A 22,632-nucleotide genomic window follows, 5' to 3' on the forward strand; every position below is an offset into this window, starting at 1 on the left:
TACAGTTTTCGTAAATCTGCATCATGATTTCGTTTTGCAGACTGCGGTTTTATTTATATTTGTTGTTTTGAGTTGAGGCGAGAGGTGCGTGAAGGGCGAGCTGGCAGGACAGGGAGGAGGAGCACAGGGCCGGGATGTGCCAGGCTGACAGGAAGCTCGGGTAATTCACGTTGATGGTTATGTTGGAGATGTCCGGGGCGTCAGTGCCTCCCCGCCATCCCACAGACGTGCTGGGGAAGTGCAGGATAATGAAATAATTGAGATATAGGGATGGAGGGCAAGGCGGCTGAGGCCTGGCATGGGAGGGGCGTTGTGAAGGATGCCCGACGATGCCACAGATATTGAACGACATAATGAAAAGGCTTAGAATATAGTGACGATTCCAGGCAGGCAAAAAATTAGGAAGAAAAAGCATTATAAGGGAAAGCAATGTGGAATGTGTGTGTGTGTGTGTGTGTGTGTGTGTGTGTGTGTGTGTGTGTGTGTGTGTGTGTGTGTGTGTGTGTGTGTCTGCAGGGGTGTCAATTGTTGGCGGGCAGTGTGACAGCTCCGATGATACCCAACCCTGGCACCCCGACCCCGGCCCGCGTCCCATCCCGTGGTCTCAAGCCTTCCTCGTGCTTCGGTTTCCCGTCCTTCTTAGCCTCCCTCGCGTGCTTCCTCAATACCAAACTCTTATTTTCATGCTGAGGGAAGTCACTGGCACTTCTGACGGACAACTGCGGGAGGCGAGGATGTGGCGGAGTCAGCGGCGGACGAGAGCGAGCCGCAGGAGGTGACTGCGGCGATGCGGACATCCGGAGGTGGTGGTGGTGGTGGAAGGGGAGGGCAGGAGCAGGTTGCCAAGTGTGTGTTGATGCTGCCACTACACCACAGCCACTAAAGGAATAGTGTTACCAGGCATGTACCGCCACAACACCACCATAATCACTAGCCATCATGCACAGTGAACCCAAAGTTCATGACACTAGTCGGTAAGTAATCCGGTCGTCTCCCTTTAGGTAGGCGGTGCCCTGTTTCCTTCCACCGGATTAACCACACCTCGACTCTACCACGACCGTCTCCTCAACTTCCTATCTCCTTACCCCATGATCCGATTAAAGAAAACTATTTCGCACCTACCATAGTTAAACGACTCTCTGGAAATACACAGCACACTTCATTTATTAACTTATAAAAATCAACGGAAGGAAAGGAGAAAATACTTAGAAGGGAAACTCACAAATGTTAGGCATAAGAGTGAAATATTCTTTATCTTCTTCGCAGTAAGGATCTCAGCAACACTTTTACCATTGGAGGAATAAAAACTCTTTCAATGTGACGAGGGACAACCATATAAGAAGGACAACACAACACGGAGGCCTTGACATAGCTTTACCGTGACGCACCTGCATGGCCTAGCTGGCGTCCTCGTTATCCCCTATTTGCGTCAGTGCAGCGTCACCACGGCGTCATACTTCGTCACAAGAACACTGAATCGTCATCATCGTCGCCATTCCTCAAAATAGCATCATTATAAACCTGACATTAAGATTAGCAATAAATAAGTCCTAAGAGACGCTAATAATTTTGGAACTTATGCAAATTTTCAACTGTTCCGAGTGATTTATGGGGATATTGTGATGTCTCGGAATGGTGCCGCCACAAGCGTTAGGGGAGAGGCGGCGGCGGCTCACTGCGCGGCTTACCTCCCTCACCACCCACCCCAGACAGCCACTGGAATTCCTTCTTTCAGTCATCACCTTCTACTTTTCTAAGGTGGACGGAAAGGCAAATAAAAAAAATAAATAAATAAAAAAAACAAACATTCCACGAAGTTTATTATCAGATCGCCTTTAAACATTACGTGACAAAAAACACGGAAAAGTTTTGTGGAACCAGCGTCAGGAGGGAGGAGGCCTTACTTGGGGCGGTAAATCACTGTGTATAACGGCAAGGACTGGGTGTTGGAGGGGGGAGCGGCGGCGGACAAGGGGAGGTGACGGCAGGCGGGGTGGCAGCAGGGAAGGGAGGGAGGGGGGAAAGCGAAGGTAAGAGATAAGAGAGGAAATATACACTGGGAAGATTGAGATAAGCCGCGGTGTGGGGGAGAGGCGAGGCTGTGTATGATGAAGATTTGTAGCGAACAGGTGAAGCAGGGAGGCAGCACGGTAACAAGTGTACAGTGTGTCAGAGTATTTTGGTCTCTCTCTCTCTCTCTCTCTCTCTCTCTCTCTCTCTCTCTCTCTCTCTCTCTCTCTCTCTCTCACCCATCGCTCCCCTTGTCATATGCAATGAACGCTTTGCTCATTAACTGTATATGTTTCTGTGCTTCCCGAGGGTTGAGAATGGTGGCAGAAATTCTCTCTCTCTCTCTCTCTCTCTCTCTCTCTCTCTCTCTCTCTCTCTCTCTCTCTCTCTCTCTCTCTCTCTCTCACCAGAATGAAAGGTTACAGTCCAAAGAATAAACCTGGCACGAGGGGCATTCATACTTCATTTTGACATTTCTTGGCAATCAGGACAATCAGCGGGGCAGTAAATCAACGTGTGTACCTGGCTGGCTACTCCCCTCCCATCTGTCATCCCCCACAACCAGGCGAGTGACGGCCTCCCTCGTTCCACTCTCGCCCTTTTCCTATTCTCAAGACGATGCTCGGAAAATTGGTAACTACTTTAAAAGGCTGTAAGGTGCCCAAAGCTCCCTACTCTTTGCACAGGGACATTAGAATGTGCTATTGTTTGCGTTTTTTTCTCTTCGATGGTGTATGAGATGTCCTCCGCTAAGGGTGACCCGCTTATTCCGCGTCACTGTGAGGACACACCTACAGGCCGGAACTCCCTGACACATGGGCCCGTAACGATTGGCATCAGAGGATAAATTGCGGCAAACGTATAGCCTGAGAGCAACAAGTAGGTGCTGGCTTGAGGGACCTCCCGCGCCGCTGCCGCCACACTCACCCGCCAGACTGTTCTCTTCCCGTAGACTTGTGCAGTTCCTCACTCATGAATATTCGCCAGACAAAAGTGAAAGCTCGGCATGTCGGCTTACCATGCAGTATACATTTTCAAACAAAAACAGACTGACGTGTGATGCGAGGATGGCGGTCACGGGGTGGGCGTGCGCTCGTCCTTGTAACACACTCCATTGGGGTTAAGTCCCCTCGAGAAGATCGTGTGTCAGGAAATTTGACATTCAAGAAGTTTCAACCATCCTCTGACACAAACAAACAGAGCTGAAGCTTGGAGACTAACCAGCTGAGCTAGACAGTCTCCCGAGTCCTGCCACAAATCTGGGACTCCGACTGCCGGCCGCGACTCACCCGCACCCTCGCCAGTTTTATCTGTTTTCATCTGGCTACCGCCCGGCTCAACGTTCGTCTTTTGTTGCTTCTTTAAATCTTATTTATGAACTCTGGAAGGAGCTGGACACCGATTTTCCTTGATGTGACAAAGAATAAGCAGCGAGATGCTTAGGCGAGTGTGTTTGTTATTCCTGCGGGTGGCGGCACGAAGGCTAAGGGCTCCGCCGTTTATGTTGAAGTGAGGAAAGCGGAACGCCATGTTGTTATATGCTGGGCCTGGCCTGCACGGCGCCTTTTATAGAACATTTTGATCTCATTCCCTCGTGTGCTTGTTGATGGTACTGAGGGCTGCCAGGAAAGGTCCGCGTGATCTTATCTAGGCGTTGATGGCAGCACTTCGGAGCCACGGACATATCCAGTGACTGAGTCAATAACCAGAGTGTTCTATTTTCCTTGTTTTTTATGCTTAATCCTTCGTGTCGCTATGCTTTATTATGATGAGAACAAATAAACAGTTAGCAACTATTAAAAGATCACTGAATGCATCACCGTCTGCCTCATTACCAGCATTGTGGTGCAGTGAAGGGAGCGCTATTATTAACAGTAAAAATAAGAGTGGATACGCATGTAACATATGTGGGACTGGAGCAGAATGGAGGAGGAACCTTGATGAAAGTTTAGCTGAATAAACAAAAAAAAAAGAAAAAAAAAAGCGATGAAAAATTAACCTCTGAGCAGAGACGCATGTGACCCTACAGGAGGAGAGATGAAAAACATTCCCTAGAGTGCCTCCTTCCCTTCCCTCTCCCCTCCCTTCCTCCCTTTCTTCCTTCCTTCTTCTTCCCTTTACTCGTATCTCCTTTCCTCTCTTCATCTAGCTCAACCTTCCTCTCTTCCACTTATCTTTCCTCTCTTCTTTTATTCACAAATTTTCTGTATATACTTGTTTTAATTTATTCCTCATTTTTTTATTTATTCGTTTTATCCTTCCTTTGTTTTCTTTATTTTATTTCATTCTTTATTTCTTATGTTTCTTCCTATTTTCTTCCATTTTGTCCGTGTTTCCTTAAGCTCTTTTTACATTCCTTCTTTCTTTGTTCTGGTTCTTCCTCACTTCTTTTAATATTTCCTTATTTCACCACATTTTTCCTTTTCTTTTTTCTAACCTCCATTTCTTTCTTCCTCCCCTCCTCTATTCCCTTCTTCTTTCTTCCCTCGGTCCCTCCCTGCCGTTTACCGCCACACTCATCTTTCCACAGTATCTCCGTGAAGCCAATTAAGTCATCCCTAAAGCCTGTAAAAGGTATACTGGTGGAAAACACAAGAAAAACAGGAAAATAATACCTTATCAGAACCACGTCACAGCTCATGAAATTACTTAACGTGTATGCGAGCGAAGAAGTGGGGGGAAGAAGCGAGGTAGTGAGCAGGATTAGTGGGTGGTCTGAGAGGTATGGCAGCAGGAAGAAAGGGCGTGAGGGAGGTGACAAGGCGCTGCCTGAACGTAGGGTATGGGCAGGGCTAGGTAGTGGGAATGGTCTGGTACTGATTGCTCCTCTACTGTCTTGTGTGTGTGTGTGTGTGTGTGTGTGTGGGTGTGACGGAAAAGGAAGGAAGGGGGCAAGGTTCGGGGCAGAGGGAGCTAGAACAGTGCCACCTTATACTGGTCCTTGTTATTAATGAAGGAAGCCAGAGTGGGTGAGGGTAAAAAACTAGGAGAGTTATGGAGACACGCACCGCCTGGTCACGCCCCTCCGTCCACCTCCTCTCCCTTGTGTGTGTATGTGTGTGTGTGTGTGTGTGTGTGTGTGTGTGTGTGTGTGTGTGTGTGTGTGTGTGTGTGTGTGTGTGTGTGAGTTCAGTTGGCTAGCGTCAGTAGTAATAGTAGCAGTAGTAGTAGCAGCGGTGGCAGCGGCGTGATGGACACAGGTGAGTGTGTCCACGTGTTCTTGGCGACAGTAAGTGGGTATTGTTGGCGCTCTTCATAGAGAGAGAGAGAGAGAGAGAGAGAGAGAGAGAGAGAGAGAGAGAGAGAGAGAGAGAGAGAGAGAGAGAGAGAGAGAGAGAGAGAGAGAGAGTCTAGAGTGTCTGTAGCAGGTACTCTCTACACGCTCCTATTCTGTGTCTCCCACCTCCCCCGTTCCTCCTCCGGGCGAGGCGGGGGTAGGGTCGGGCTCCTTCTTAACACCCTCGCACCAGATTTCCCACACGTCACGCTTGCACACTACTGCAATGTGTGGTGCAGAGCGGCGCGCTGTGACCTGGCTCGTTTCTAACAACTTATGCCTCCTTCTGTTTCGCATGATTTCGAAATTGATGTATTTTGTATTGTAGATGTCATGATTCACTTGCTATCATTCAAGGTGAGTGTGTGTGTGTGTGTGTGTGTGTGTGTGTGTGTGTGTGTGTGTGTGTGTGCGCGCAAGTTGCCCTATCCCCTCCCCGTCCCTCCCACCCTCCCATCTCCAGCCTTCACGCCCACCCACGATGCCAGGCCACACCGCCACTCCCCAATATACAAACCCTCACACTCATCTCTCCGCACAAAAGATCTCGCATTGCCCACTCATCACCCTCTTTGTTTTTCCTTCGAGCCAGTTCCCTCTCCCCTCCGTGGTTGTCCCCCCCTCCCCTCCCTCAGCTCCCCGACACGTCGACAAACTCAACAAAACACCACGAATGTGTCACGCCGCCGAAGGAGCGTGTCGAGGTAAATTGCTGCCTCTAAGAACCACTAGACAAATTTTGGCGTTTCTGTGTAAACTAATGACAGGCTACACCCATTACAGGCCCAGCACGGAACACTTCCCCGACACTTACACCGAAATCCTAAAAGAAAAGAATGGTAGCAATTACTTTTCTCTCTCGACACTTACGCCAAGGTTCGGCTCTCGAGGCATGAAAGTCGCATAACGAGAGGAGGCATAGAGTTGAAAGTCCGGATGTCCTACTCCTACAGACCCACCATAACAGATCGCGTAGACCAAGTAGCTGTATTTCACCTTCCCCGAACAGATCTGTGGCGTCTCCGGCTCTAAGGAGAGTCGTAAAAGCCAGTCATCACTGTCACCTGATGGCGGACATACTGCCGTCACCCCTGTCACCATTTGTCGTGTTTGGGGGAATATCTCGTGATGTTATCTGTCTCTACGGCCCATTCACGCCGCACCACCACAAACAGACTGGTCGCATTGTTCCTCTCCTTCTCCCTCTCCAAACTATTATTATAAACATGGAGATAAAAATACACCTATTATTTCCAAGAGTTCAGCGGGAGGGAGGAGCACTGGCGCTGGAGGACTGGTGAGGGTGAGGGAGGTAAATATAGGCAAAGCCGATGCGAACGAGGCCCCGCTGGTACGTGCGCACCTCGACACACGTCAACACTGATGGCTAGAGGGGGGAGCGCACCCCACAAAAATTCTCCCGTTTTTTCCTCGCTCGTGTAAACAATAGGTTGAACCCACTCACTGGCAAGACACATTCGCTTCCTCAAGATTTAAGATCCCTTGCGGACGTCACACGAGGAAAAAAAATATAATTGGAAAATGACTAAGGGGAAGTGACGGGAAGGGACTCTCGAGGTGACTGAGGGTTTTAAGTAACATCACACATCCGGAGGGGACGAGGACGATGACATGAAGGCAGAGCAGTGCCAACCTTGCCTACGCCGAGGGGAAGGTGGTGCGAAGGGAGACGCTCAAAGGTGAAAGTGTGTATGTAAGGGGCGACAGGTGTGTGCCATGCAAGATGTTGTGGAAGGCAAGGTGTGAAGTGCAGGGGGGCGTACCTAAAGGGGATAAGAGGAAGGATAAGGGCTCAGGGATGCAGATAAAGAAGATATATATGTATAAGAGAGAGAGAGAGAGAGAGAGAGAGAGAGAGAGAGAGAGAGAGAGAGAGAGAGAGAGAGAGAGAGAGAGAGAGAGAGAGAGAGAGAGAGAGAGAGAGAACACCTAAAGGTACGCTATCAAATTGCGGAATAAAAAAGAAAGAAAAGTGAAATAAAATCAGTTGGTAAATCTCACGAAACTTCAGCTAATAATTAACATACAGCCCGTGGCTCGGTTTAAAAGTGGCCATGCACGAGACCATTATCTATAATTAGCGCAGCACCCAAGCGTGTGGCTGTGACAGTGGGGACGCCCGCGGCTTCCACTGCCACCACCATCACCACCACAACAACCACTCAACCATTGCCTGTAAACTTCCTTCCTTCCTCCACTTCACACCGCAGTCCCTATCTAACACAGCACCACAAAGATCCCAGCGAGGAGAGGGTGAAGAGTGAGAGAAAATGGAGGGGCATGAGGCGGGGTACGTAGGGACGCGTCTTATCACCAACTCTGTTCCGGCGGCCATTATTGTTACGCCTCCCCGATTAGGACACTCTCCTGTGGTATTTTCCATACGGGTACAGCGTGTGTCCTTATCGTAGGGACTTGAGAGAGAGAGAGAGAGAGAGAGAGAGAGAGAGAGAGAGAGAGAGAGAGAGAGAGAGAGAGAGAGAGAGAGAGAGAGAGAGAGAGAGAGAGAGAGAGAGAGAGAGAGAGAGTAAAATAAAACAATAACAGCAAATTACAAACTGTGGGATGTTTATGTTATGTTCATGTAAAGACATTTCCCTTGATGAATTATGCAGTTTATCAATTTATAGAGCAACTTACTGGCGAAAGTCTCTTGTATAATGTGTGTGTGTGTGTGTGTGTGTGTTGCTAGGGAACATACTTAAGTGCGCTGTGGCTGAAGGAGTTTGAGTGCAGCGTGTAGTAAGGAGGGAAAGCTGTGGAGAGTGTTCATTGTGGTTGTGGATATGTTTGTGGGAGAACCTGGTTGTTGAGAGGAGGTGACAATCTTGAAGGAAAAAAAGCCTTTGTAATATGACCCAAAGACTGACTGCTTAGGACTGGTAATGTGCATCAAGTTATAATGTTTCTGCAGTAGTAGTAGTAGTAGTAGTAGTAGTAGTAGTAGCTGTGGTAGTGTTATAAGCATGGGGTACAGGTGGCAGGGAGAGGGATGAAGGAGGAAAGGAGAGGGGAGTAGGATATGTTTACCCGCTCATGGTGTGCTTTTGGTATTCACGGAGAGGGTGAAGTCAAGGGGATCATTTGTTGTGCTCAGCGGGACACTCCTTTGTTTTCCTACCTCTCTACGCGCCTCCACAGACAGAGAAGCGACCCCCTCATACTTCCAGAGTCAGGGAAGAAAATCCTTATACAAAAGTGGAATTTCTCACCCATCTCCACTCAACACGTGTGCGATTGTTGGAGTGTTACTGTGATTAGTTTGCAAAGAGCTGCAGATTCTGGTCATAGATGTGCTTTGTTCTTCTGTATTCCTCATTTAAAGCACAGCCGTATAGTTCGGTTCCTCAGCATACTTGGAAAAGGTTAATTAAGCAGCTGTCAGCATTAAATTGGTTGGAGTTTGAATACATGCGATCCACTGTCGGCCACTATCCTCACTCACGTCCCACACGTCACTAATATCACCGCTGAGTACACAGATGCGAGGGCGGGAGGCGCAAAGTTCAGAGCCACTCTATTATTGATACACCTGTCTGGGTGAGCGGCGTTTCGAGTGTCTGTGAAAGGCATCCGCAACATTCACTCTCGGAAGATAAATACTCTGGACGTAACTTTTAGTCATCAGGAAGTCGAGAGCGCTTCGTCGATGCCCTTTAAAAATCAAGTGTCCATATTAGAAGAAGTTGTTGTCACGGTCCTATAACCGTCTTACCTCGTTCAGAAGACGTAAAGAATACAACAATTCTCACGACACGCGCCTTAATGTTTCAAGCCGTGTTGGAGGTCCACAGGCGATATATCACCATTAGAGGCGAGGAGGCTTTGTCGCCGTGAAGAATAAAATACCTTTCCACGTGATGCAACGTCGTTTAACATGTAAGATTATGAAGGTTGTTGCAACATTTGCTTCGTTAACCATGTGACGCAACAGTATCTTCCAGGTGTTCCCACTACGAGGCAGGAAAAAACAGATAGACAGTAAGAAAATACAATAGTTACGTTGCTTTATGTTTCACCACCGATGCGGTAATTTGCCGACCCTCTATTTTACTTGGCAAAGAACAGCGGTAAACATTATCATCTGCGGCCACAATGACCTCGGAGAAAATAGCGATATCATAAGTGACCCCAGGATCAGCACCTCCACTTTCACGTGACCTTGAGAAAGTCATCCCCATCCTCCCCTTCCCTCTTCCTCCTACTGCTCGCTTCTCCTTCATTTTCTCTTGTGCTCTCTTCCATCTTCCGATCCCTCTCTCGGGCACTGAGCAGCATCATGCAAAGCCTCACTGCTGAAGTAAGTACCTGTCTGACCAGCGATCACCAACAGAGGCGCAGAGTCAACAGGCAGGTGTAGTTCATCACAAAAACATATCTTATAAATATTCAACTTCCTTGCCATTCTCATATATATTATATATATATATATATATATATATATATATATATATATATATATATATATATATATATATATATATATATATATATATATATATATATATATATATATACGAGTATATATATAATTTTTTTATTTATTTATTTTATTTATTTATTTATTTATTTATTTTTTTTTTTGTCGTGAACGTAAGCTGTACAGAATACCAAACATGTGTATACCGTTAGCTGAGGTCTTATAAAATTTTCTCCTTGTTAGTCGTGCACTTTTAACTCAGAGAGATGCCCTAGGTATGCTTTACCAGCGCGGCGCGAACACCAGTTTTACATGAGCTACTGCCATGCAAATTAACGGGATTTTATAACATCTTCGAATTATTGTTTGTCAGAAGAAGAAAACGAAGTAAAAACGAAGGATAATAAATCGGATGGATAGTGAATATTTTTTTACTTTACTTTGGTTTATGTATAAGTGTGCCTCGCCGCCTCACTGACCTGCGCCACGGCTGACCCGACAACACCAGCCAGCTTTATGAGGCAACACCAGCACCACCAGCGCTTCCCGGGCAGTAACGCAGGCGGGTGTGAAGCGGCCCGAGATTAATCCCACACATGATTCCTGATGCTGTGAGCAGGAAGTGAAAACAGCAGTGAAAGGACTGGAAGAGGTGCAACCTAGATTTGATGCTGGAGCGGTGGGTAACGCAGTGAATCAGGAGAACAGTGGAGAAATGCAGAGAGAGAGAGAGAGAGAGAGAGAGAGAGAGAGAGAGAGAGAGAGAGAGAGAGAGAGAGAGAGAGAGAGAGAGAGAGAGAGAGAAGGGGAAGATGATGATGACGATGACGCCGAAAACTACTGTATGACAAGGAGAAAACACCACAAAGAACGCTTAGTGGGGATTTACTACCGATGACATTCACCCATTCATCATTGGAAGAGGATGGCAAAACTCTAACCTCACCTCTGTACTCGTTCTTTAAGTCTGTAACGCTCGTGCCTTTCCCTTCGCGAGCAGACGGTGCAGGAGGAAGAACGCACTCCCCAGCAAGACGAGAATTCCAGCCTATCAGTCTAAAGAGGAAATACTAGTCTAGCCCGAGGAAGCTGGAGAGGGCGTGTGATGTCCATAGATAGTGTGGAGTCTTACGAGAACCATCGCCTTGAATATTGCCAAACCGGTGTGCAAAAAGGTGGGCCCTGAGGTGACTTGCTCCTGCTGGTGTATAATCGTGTAATAACGCCAAATTGCACCGCATTTCGTTGGAACACTGCGGGAGCCTCAATCCGCCCGCGTATTCGGGTCTTTCGTTCGTTCTCGTTCAGTTGCCAAATAACGCCAGTGAGTTTTGTGGCTCCATAGCGAGTGTTGGTCGTCTGGCACTGTCACTGCGACACACTTGAAAAAAAAAAAAAAGAGTAAAAAAAAAATACTTGTCAGTCCTTTTTTTCCTCTTACGCTTGTATGGACACTGACTAAAACACACACACACACAGACACACACACACACACACACATTTTCTCATATACGTACGACCAGAAACCATTCAGATGTTTTCGATATCAAACTCTCTCTCTCTCTCTCTCTCTCTCTCTCTCTCTCTCTCTCTCTCTCTCTCTCTCTCTCTCTCTCTCTCTCTCTCTCTCTCACACACACACACACACACACACACACACACAGAGACGTAAAAAGACGAGAGAAACACAAACACTCAGCTTTCAACACACGTCCCCGTCTCTCCTTCCCTGCGCCTCCCCCACACTCTAAATGGTTTCCCGACAGCTTGCAAATTCCCGTGCATAATTTCTCCATCATTGCGGGATGAGGGAGAGTCTCCAACAGAGTCGCACCACACCTCAGCCACACTACTCCCCAGCCACACCCTCTCCCTCTCTTCCTCTATTTTTCTTTATCTCCTGCTTACTCTCGCGTCCTTAATCTCTGTCTCTCGCATCCTGTTTCCTGGCCTTTCTCTCTCCTCTGTGCCAACGAAGCATTATTAAGGGGAGTTGTATTATTCGTTTCGGGAGGAGCTTCCCATTATTACAGTATGGCTGCAATTATGTGTAGTGTTTCTTTTGCCTGCTATCCATTCACGGCTAGGAAAAAATGTACTTGGTAAGAATGCATGAAGGGAAGGGTCTCTCTCTCTCTCTCTCTCTCTCTCTCTCTCTCTCTCTCTCTCTCTCTCTCTCTCTCTCTCTCTCTCTCTCTCTCGTGTGTGTGTGTGTGTGTGTGTGTGTGTGTGTGTGTGTGTGTGTGTGTGTGTGTGTGTGTGCTATATAATCACACAACAGTACTTTCGTGCGCTGGTGATCTGGTTCTGGTTCCTTACTGTTCACCACTGTCATTATCAGTCCCACCCACACCACCTCTGCCATTAATACCACCAGTAAATAACAGTACAAACTCACCACCTCAACCACCACTACCACCACCACCGGTACCAACTATCACAGCCTCCCACCACCAGCACCACCACCGCCACTACCACCACCACCACCACACCATCCCTTTGCAACCTACACTCCATCAGGCCAACCATTATCACCTCCGTGTCCGCCTATCATCACCACAACCTCTCATTTTTGCCCCCATCCCATCACCACCACAATCACCTCTACGGCACTCCACCATTACCAACACTCAGGCTCTTCCTCTCCGCCTCCGCGCCACTCAGCACTGAGCCATCTCGTTACTCAGTATTTTTCAGCACCAGTAAATCATTCAATACCCGTTGATGTCGAGAAATCAAGCCGAATCGGGTTCCCACACTATCAGTCGCGCCCTTACTTACGACACCATCTTATTACGCACTACATTAACTCAGACGAGTCTCGGTGCTCTCTTGCCTCGCGAGGTGTGACTGCCAGCTCTTTTTTTTCTTTTTTCTCGAAATTTAAGTATAAACACACTTTCCTTCACGCGGGACGGTCGCTTCTCTCCGCTGTCCGCTAGAAGTGCGGTGTTTTGTTTTCCCGTTTTTCCTAGACCACCGGAGGATCTGCCTCGATGCCACGTAGCCATAATTTGCATCACAGAGATAACATCGTCGTCGTTCGTGGGTGGCAGCGACTCGTTCGGTAAGAAACGTAGCGGCTGACGTCACGCTCGGCCGCCTCCCGCCAGAAAGCCTCGTTTTTCCTAGTCTTTGTTGGACTTGAGAATTCTTAAAGTTGTGATCAAGGTAAGAGTGCTGGCGGCCCTGAGTCAAGGGTCGCTCTCTTCTTTCAGGGGGCGGCGGGCAGTGACGGCTGCGGGATGGGCTATATAATCACACAACAGTACTTTCGTGCGTGTCTTGCTCACATATGCCACTAATGGGCTTGAGTAATTTCGAAGAGCTTACTGCAGTATTACATCAGAAAACAGTCCACAAGGATGCAAACCGTATAAATATTTTTAACATTAAGAATATAAGATGATTATGGTTCCGTACATTTCGAAAACGAGTATCATAAAATATTCTTTATTTTTAATTCATCATTGCCGGGGCTGTGAAAATATATAATGTAAAAATCGTTTATGGACATAAATTTCCTGAATAAATTCTGATAAACCGTAACGAAATATAAACGAATATTGATACACTTAATGCTTATTTATTTATTTATTTATTCTTTTATCATTATTATTATTACTGATATTATTTATACGGGTTTGTCTCAAAACCTCACTGGATACTCGTTAACTTTCCGACAACACTTATTTCTGAACCAGACTGGATCTGCTGCAAAAAGAAGTCTTTGAATGTTGTCTTCAAAATAATATACTAGATAGTTTCTTAGCAATTATGGTAATACGTACATTAAGATACTCAACGCGCAAACATTTACGAGACATTTCTGGTAAAATATCAGTGGTCTATATTAATTCCTCTTTTCGGTTCACGCTCAGATAGCTGTAGAGAGAAATCTTTCCCCATTCTTTGTTCCATCGCTGCTCCGCTTATAAACGAAGCACGTGTTTTGTCCTCTGCCGGCGAAAGGCCAGGTAATGGTATCAAGCCTATTAAACATGTGGGGCGGCGAGTCCATGGCACGGCGAAGGGCGGGGAGGAAGGGGGAGCGCTGGTACCTACTTTCTCCAGTGAAGCTTATCAAGTATGTTCAGCGGTGGCCTGGTGGAAATGTGGTCAGATGCGAGGCACCGCGGCAAGGCTGGCCAAACACAGAAGCGAGGGGCCGGCACACGTGGCTAGTGGTGATGGGGTGGGAGGAGCAGGAGGCTTGTCACCGAAGTACATGAACTACTCTGAATAATTCTATCACCGGTTGTGGACACTTGGCCCTGTATTCTTAAACACGTTGGGTTTTCATTAAGAATTCTGATTTTTCAAAGTTCACTGAAATTTCTAGTCGGGGTTTAATTTTTTTTTCCATTAATAATGCTGATTATTACTGGAATCATAAAAACACTCTTAAAAATTATCAATAACTTCCACAAGAACCTGCCAAAGTCCAATGGTGACCACATTAACAGTGAACACTGCACTTATTCACTCAAGAGACAAAGAGTGAGACGACAACAGTATGAAGCATCATGCATCGCTAAAGTTCAGGGACTCTTGTCTGGCAGGCTGTCTTCATGTTATCTCCCGTCGTGCCGAGCGAGGCCGAGACGCGAGAAAGCACTGCACTTAAATGCTCAGAACAGTCCAATTTTTCTCTCATGATGCGAAAAGTTGCCTGGAGATTCGTCCACGATTCGACACACATCCGATACGCAAACGAACGCCTCATTTGTTGCTGAGGAGAATGAGAGTGTGAGGTGACCTGACGGATCCGAAGGTGTGATAGCAGCAGGCAAAGGTCTTGTTGCGCGCGCTCCCCAGCCTCTGCGCCTCCTCCCAATCACACCCACGGGACTTATCACCTTACGTGGGGTTTTTCGATCCTCGGCAAAAGGTGAGTTATATTCAGCCCTCGCGCCTTGGGAAATCTGGTCTGCCCCGTAAGGAATGAAGAGATCAAACTAAGGTGGAGCGAAGCAGACAGGAGGAGGAGGAGCAGGAGAAGAAGAACGGGGAGGGGATGGGAGTAAGAGATAAGAAGAAAAAAAATATATAACTACTACAAGAAACGAATGAAAGGTATTTATGATTAATTATTGGCGGCCATAATATAAGTAAAGGCTCATCTTGTGCCAATAAAGATGGTTTTAATGTGGATACCTACTGCGGCGGACGCGAGGTCACTGAGGTGTGGCTGACCTTGGCGGGAGATGTGACGAGCTTGTGAACGTGAAGGGAGAAATCCAACCCGCTACACTCTGGCCTGATGATGATGATGATGATGATGATGATGATGATGATGATGATGATGATAATGATGATGATGATGATGATGACAGAGGTGAAAATGACTAATACCACTGCGTTAATTTTTTCTTTGCTGGTTATAAGAAACGGGACTATAGTGAGAGAGAGAGAGAGAGAGAGAGAGAGAGAGAGAGAGAGAGAGAGAGAGAGAGAGAGAGAGAGAGAGAGAGAGAGAGAGAGAGAGAGAGAGAGAGCGTGTGTACAGGTGGAGCACGATGCGGATAGAGATAATACCCGCTTTTAGGATGGTCGTAAACGTAAGATGTGTGTCGGGGGAGGAGGAGGAGCAGGCTGGATTGGGAAAGCAGGAGGGATTACATTGGCCTCGCTCAGTTACAGCTTCTTGTATACAATTTCCATTGAAGAAAACGCCGGAGACTTGACCATCGTCCCATCGCCAACCACGATAACTCATGAATTATGCAAAGTGTTGGTTAGGTATTGCACGTTTTCTCTCTTTCCTTGGCTGTTAATTTTCACTAATCTTTTTTTTTTAAGTAGGAGGGACACTGGCCAAGGGTAACAAAAATCCAACAAAAAAAAAAAAAATAGCCCACTGAAATGCCAGTCCCAGAAAAGGATCAAAAGCGGTAGTCAAAAATTGAAGGATAAGTGTCCTAGTTGTCATAATTAGTAATTGCAGTTTCTCGATATTGTAAATGATAAACACCAGGACTTCTGCCGAAGGTGTCCAATCCCTGAGTCATTGCCTTGCCCAGTTCCTCGTTAGTGTCATTTCATCGACTGGCACGTCAAGGTCTTTCTACGTGTCCCCTTTCTTTCTATCCTCTCTTTACCTCTCTCTCTCACTCTCTCCAGGCTCCTCCGCCACGCCCTCGTCAGAGCGTACCAGTAATAAGTAATTCTCCACTCTAATCCTGACCTCCACTCGATTGTCAACCAAAGGCGTCAGGCTGCCCGCATTAAAAGGTAATAAAATCGTGATAGACAAGATAAGAAGACCATTTACATTTTACCACTTAGACCAAAGGCTGTAAAAACGAACCGGACCACTTCCACGGGTGGCCCTGACGACGCTACCGCTTCTAAGCTGCACACAAGGTAACCACAGTGTCTCTATCGCGGCACCACGAGGCTTGAGGAGTCCGCATCGGATCCTCCTTCCCCATTCCAACATTTTACGGTTTTTCCATCCGTCTCGTGTCCGCCATGAGGGGCTGCAGCGCGATGGATGCCAATAATTCTAGGGTTCATGTAGCGGGGGAGAAAAAGGTAAGTGTTAAATAGAAGGTCTGAGAAGCTGCAGGCGGTGGGGGAAAAGCGTCCCCCGGTCCCCCAATACCTTCCGCGGTCCCTTGCTCTATGGATGTTGCAACTTCGTATCTCCACAATCACTATGGATATAGTTTTTTTTTTTTCTCCATATAATTTTCACACGGGTCAGTGAATGTCATTGTCTTTGGTGCGGGGTGGGAGTGCTACAGCCTTTTCTCCCGCGGCGCGGCAGGTGTTGGTCACAGTGGGTTACGGAGCGGAGCTAATGTCCAGCCCACGTTTTTCTCCAAGTCTTGCTGAGATCCATCCGAGCCACTGGCCTCATTTACATATTAGGTCAAAGCTGGTTGTTGTTTTTAGCTCCACGGAACAAATGCAACCATGGAAGAGCAGTGGGCACGAGCACGAATTATTACACGGAGGGACGCCTTAATGAGTGTGCGTGGAGGGAGGAAGGACTCTACCCTGGTGTCGCCGCCGCTCAAAGTCGGTGACACGCGCCGGATGACAACACTGATACACGGAAGAACCATTTGTTAGCTCGGCGGGCCGCTGTGATCCCTTGATTAGTGAGACCAAGTCAACAACGGCCCAGAGGATCGCTGTCCGACATGTAACATCACTGATACCTGGAAATTAAGGAGCCAATTAGCGGGACGGCCGGGCAGCGGCGTCACGCTGATAAACCAGTTTGGCCGAGTGATGAACTGTCTCACTCACCCAACCCTGCCAGACTTTAACCTTATGGACGTTTTGTATTTTGTGTTTAATTTCTTTTTTAATTTTATTTTCTAATTTGGCAAGAATACTGCACGTATCTCACCACTTCTGTAAAGTTTAAGTAGTATGTAATTATGCAGGCACAACTGAGAAACAAGAGGCAATAGTTAGAAATGTTCCTGGTCTTTAGCGGTACACTACCTCAGAGGGAGTGCCAGTTGGGGAGGTCCGGCGCCGGCCCACCTGCCTCCCTATCGTGTCTCCCCGCTGACGAATGCCCCTTTCGAGGAACCGCTACAGGTGGAAACTGTGTCACTCTATCTTCTTCCGACGCGCTCAGGAGAACATGAATAGAAATGCCTCATTAGCCCAGGAAAGGCTCGTTCTATTTGTGCCCTCGTTAAGGAGTCTCTGGGGCCCCGCGCTGCGCCGTGTACCGCATGCAAATGTGCCTCGGTAATCGCCTTGGGCTTGCCGCAAAATGAGCCATCGACGAGACTGTTATCAGAGCCAGTTCTCTCAGTCATGTGCGGTGTTAATTACGGAAGCTCTCGTTCCCACACAACCGACGCTTCCCGGACTTCAGCCTCGCCACCTATTAGTCTACGAGGAGCGGAACACTGAGTCGTCACAGAATGTGTGATCTTTGCAAGACGCCTCGGCGCTACATTTCTCAGTGAAGTTTAACAGTTTGGCAGTATATTCAAAAAGGGTGTTACAATAATGGGGGAAGAGGTGGGACAGAGAGAAAGTGGGGGATGGAAGATGCTGAAAAATAGAAGGACAGTAGTAGAAAGCTTCCGGGCGGTCTTGGTTGCGAAGGAATGGAACGAAAGCAAGGTCGGGGAGGGCGGGAGAGCGCCCGAGGCAAACGTCTGGCCAGCCTGAGTGTACACAACGCGGCTGTCAGCGAATATTATTAATGCTCGGACGAGGCGGGGGTCAGCGGCAGGGGGTCGGCTAGCCCGGGACGACGCTCCTCGCCAAATGCTCAACTATCGCGGCCAAGATCCAGCGATAACTCCCTTCGATTAAGAGGCTCCAGTGAGGTGCTGTAAGTAGGCGTAGCTTCGAATGTCTATTAAACTGCACAGAAGGGAGATATCGCACTTAACAAGGCAGCGACTGAAGTCTGATTATTGTAAATCAGCCACAGAAATTCCGTGCGCCGTCTCATATTTCGTTAGTTGTGCCCAACATGGTTCCTTCAGCACCATAACTTGTGGAAGAGACCTGGCCCCGGGGGGAGAATACTGGCAGAGGTACTGGGCGGGAGAGAAGCGAGCCAGAGAGCAGTCACTAAAAAATTGTATTGCTTACATGTCTGCGTGTGGTGAGTGGTGAGCTCCGAAGGGCGGAAGCTGGGCAAGCGAGGTGGGTGTAGAGGCAGGCAACACGTACTGGCATCTACACTCATTTTTCACCTGCCATGTGATGATGCAAGATAATTGCAGCTCAAGTTAGTCAAAATGATCCACTAGTTACAATTTACGTTTCGATTAATTAATCAATTAATCTATTTATTACAATCACAATAATAATAATAATAATAATAATAATAATAATAATAATAATAATAATAATAATAATAATAATAATAACAATAATAATAATGATAATAATAATAATTACTATTATTATCATTGTTATTATTATTATTATTATTATTATTATTATTATTATTATTATTATTATTATTATTACTATTATTATTACTTTGACGACTATTTATTAATTTATCATTTTCTTTTATTTGCTTATTTATCTATTTATTACTATTATAAATTTTTGAAGGGATCAGGATTTGTATGACAACGCTAGGAGGAAGCCCTCCACTCCTTCTTCAAGTGGTCATGGTCCTCGCGTATCTGGCCTCGCCACATTACCTAAATCTGGAGTGTATATTCAGGAAATTCTCGGGTTCAGGGGATACAGGTAATATATCTGAGTTGGTCGGGTCAGTTTCGGGCGGCCGGGTACGGCTTATCAGGCCGGGAGAGTTAGGAGAGGCATTAGGCGGTCTTGTGGGGATAGTGGTTGTGGCGAAGCTGTGTGCTGCGAAGCCTGACTGTATGGCTAAGTTATTGAGAGCTAGAATGCTACGCCTTAAAAGGTGTAGTATTGCTGGTGCGGCTCGGCCGGAATGGATAAAGGAGCGTGGCCAGACTGGGCCAACCTGGCTGAGGAGTGTGGGTCGGTCCGCGCGCTGGCCAGGGTCGCCGCGGCCCGCCTTTGCTACTCGCATACAAACTGCCTCATTACCGCCCCCGCCACACCATGCACGACTCAGCCATCGTACATGTCTTGCCACCGTGCACGGGGAGAGCACGTCCCGGTCGAGGTAGAGGAGTATTGTGTCCTATTCGTGCTCCAGCATCGGTATATACGTCTCTGAGCCGTGCGCTATGTAGGGTCGCAACAGAAGAGGACGTCGTGTCAAGTGTCAGGAATCCCAGGGGAGTCGAGTGTGCCTTTATCTAGGAGTCTTAAATCACGGCGTGGACCTCACGCGGCTCGCCGGCGCTGCGACACACCTATGGGAAGTGTACGTCAGGCGATATGGAGACGAGGGGCTCAGGGTGGAGGGGGCACTGGCCTCACTATACTGAGGGTGACTAATAGCCTAATGAGAGGCCCTAAACAGAACAAAGGTTACGCATCTTGATTATATTCCATGATTAGTAAGAAATCCAATTTTTCTATTACACTTTTTTTTTTTTTTACCACATCACCGTAAGTACGTATATGCGATTATGACTTGCTTGACACGCCTAAGACACTTTTCCTTGCAGAGATCCTTAGCGCCTCATCTATTATCTAATAACCTCTGGGTCGGCTACTTCTGAAGGAAAGCCACACCTGACCTCCCATTCTGGTGTATCGTCCCTCTGGAAGGTCGACCAAAGGCCTTACCTTGACACACCCGAGGTAAGGTCGCTCCAGCACCTCGAACAATCATATTCCTATCGTGGCTGGTGCTGAGTGAGAGAGTTTTCAGCATGAACGGATGGTGGCTCCTTTTACACTCCCATATCTCTGGTACTGGTTCTCCACGGATCCCATGAGACACAAACCTGATATTTCGCCTGCTGTGATAATAAATATAAGCTAGACGTGAAACAATCCACAAATCATGAGAGCACAACCAGACGAGGAGAGTTGTGTTTCTAGACTGCAGGAGGCGGTGGTCTACTCACCCTGGCCTGGAGCGCCTGCTGCTGGAGGGGGTCGAGGGGCGGGGGCGGCGGCCGGATGGCGATTCCCTCGCTGGTCGCTATGTTGATGTTTTCTCGCTGTGGGGTGTGTGGGGGCGTCGGCGGCTCTCCTCCACCCTCACCCCCTCCGCCTCCAACTCCGTTGTTCTTCAGGCTCTCCAGTAGCTTGCCTGGAGAAGAAAACAAGAGACGTTAGAAAGCCGATCTACAGATGGACAGTTTATAAACATACAGAAACATGTCGCTTACTTTACCTCAACACGTCAAACATTAAAAAAAGGAAGCCTTTGTGAAACAAGCATCAAAGATGTAAGGATTCCGTGTGGCGGATGCCTGGCGTGGAGTGGCCGAGGTGTACAATAATTAGGATGCACGACGCCGCACAAGAAGACGCGTTCCTGCAGCAACACGCCGACAAGTGCAGCAACACCTTGAAGCTGCCCGTCATCACCCGCCACCAGCTCGCCACACCCAGCCACCAGCAGCGGCAATCCATCCCACCCTTCATCATCACCTGCCTCAACTTCCACAAATTCAACAAGCCGCCGCCTCTGCGACAACGTAAATAATCCCATCCACTCCCTAATACGTGATTAAATTTAACAGAAATTTGATAGAAGTAGATTAACGGCAATCTCGTGGTGGCAGCGGCCATTTCTCTTCGTCCCTTCGCTTCTGCGCTCATTCATTATGGAACGTCCAGCAGGGAAAAAAGGGGCACATCAGCCGGCTAATGAGATGCGAAGACAACCAATTTGAACCTGACCCATGAGACGCTGGGGGTGGATCCAGGCGACAGGGGCGGGGTAGAAGCGACTGGTTTAGCGGATGGAGAAGAGCTTAAGGAACGTACTAAAGCACCTCCGCTAGTCTACGAGTCTCAAACTTTGGATGACAAGGACTTCAGCGGGTGAAGGGTGGCGGGGAGTTTGTTGTGTTGGAGGGATAAGTGTTACCGTGACAGCACTAACATAGTCAGGAATCTTAACGACCTCACGATGCAGGCTTACTTAATAACTGAAACGTATTGAATGTGTCAATATCCAGACTGGACGAGGCGCGATATGAACAGAGAGGAGAACACTTAATGGAAGCAGCAGAATGGCTTTGACGGGAGATACAAATTCTGTTTATAGTTTTTATCCACGAAGTTGGAGCAGATTTTCAAATAGTCTTAAGAAAAGCAAGAGAACTAACAACATTGGTATCAGATCCTGCGAGCCAGAGGGGCTTGCGGCGGGATGGTGGGAGTAAGGGGGATACAGTTTGTATCGACTCTCATTACCACGCAGTCAGGAGAGCCCTCTCACGCCGGCGAGTTACCGGCGGCGGGGAACATTATTCTGCAATGAGATTCGCGGGTCCAGGTGTTGCTGACGTGTACAACAACATTATTTTGCGGTGCCGATAAGCTCCGCCAGGCTCGTATGTGAAATGAGTTGATCAGCGTCTCGCAGCTCAGTCCAGTTTACTACATTCCCGCCAGGCGAACCTTAGTGATGGCGAGTATTATTCCCATAACCTTTTATGCATCACGCGCTTTACTGCTTGGGTCCCTTCAATATTCGTGCTAACAAGCGTAAATTATGGACTATTCACCTGATTGATATTTGTAACCCAAGAAAACTTTAGTATTCTGAAATATGTAACTATGCTCATTATTTGCTAATACATGTGATCAGGTTCGTTTTATTTACGTGGCCAGTCTTCATGAAGGTAGCAAGGCGCGCCACACCCCGATGACAAATATCCCCAAATACCAAGTGGTCGCCCCCCGCGCCGCTCATAAAGCCACCCTCTCCTTAAAAAACCTGGTAAATTATTGATATTTGCAACATAACCAATACTTGGCAAAAGAGGCTAAATCAGTACTCACCAGATGTACGTGTACACGCTATTAAGTCTCAGTCTGATAATGCAATTTACGAGAAATGTATTGATGCCGACACAACACATACGGCCGTAAATTATTCATAGCACAGCAAAAGGCATAAATTGGGCTGAGTTAAAGGGTGAGGGAAGGGGTGAGGGGGGGAGGGTAAGGGGGAAGAATGGGCGTCTGGTAGTGCAGGTGAACCCCATCGCTCTCCCCACCTCACTCACTCTCTCCCGGCCTCCCACGCAGCCAATACACCACCACAGACCCATTGCCAGTGTTTGCATTCGCGACCTCGTAATCCGCGCCGCCTCCATAATACTGACATACTGCACACCTGCTGGAGGTTCTGTAACTTTGACTTGCAGTAATTCAATGACTCTGCCGTAGTCATCACATGAACACCATTGCAACACCAACTCCTCGGAGCTGAATAAAGGATGAGGAGCATAACAAAGCGACTCGTGAAACAAACGGACATTCCGCCATAACAACCGCTGACGGGAAACACACTGTAAGTGGCCAAACTTGTCTGTAATTTGAGTCGATGAGC

The 22,632-nt window shown here is 47.6% G+C and overlaps 1 protein-coding gene across 7 annotated transcripts in view; it reads right to left on the reverse strand.

Moving 5' to 3' along the window:
* LOC135113989 (zinc finger protein castor homolog 1-like) overlaps positions 1 to 22,632 on the reverse strand; it is a 91,294-nt gene that overhangs the window by 37,829 nt on the left and 30,833 nt on the right. For all 7 annotated transcript variants that reach the window (XM_064029564.1, XM_064029567.1, XM_064029569.1 and 4 more), the window contains exon 2: positions 20,186 to 20,373. In XM_064029564.1, coding sequence (XP_063885634.1) covers positions 20,186 to 20,373 — 188 coding nt within the window. The remainder of the gene's footprint in view (positions 1 to 20,185; positions 20,374 to 22,632) is intronic.

This window comes from Scylla paramamosain, chromosome 27 (assembly GCF_035594125.1).
Source record: "Scylla paramamosain isolate STU-SP2022 chromosome 27, ASM3559412v1, whole genome shotgun sequence".
NCBI lineage: Eukaryota > Metazoa > Arthropoda > Malacostraca > Decapoda > Portunidae > Scylla > Scylla paramamosain.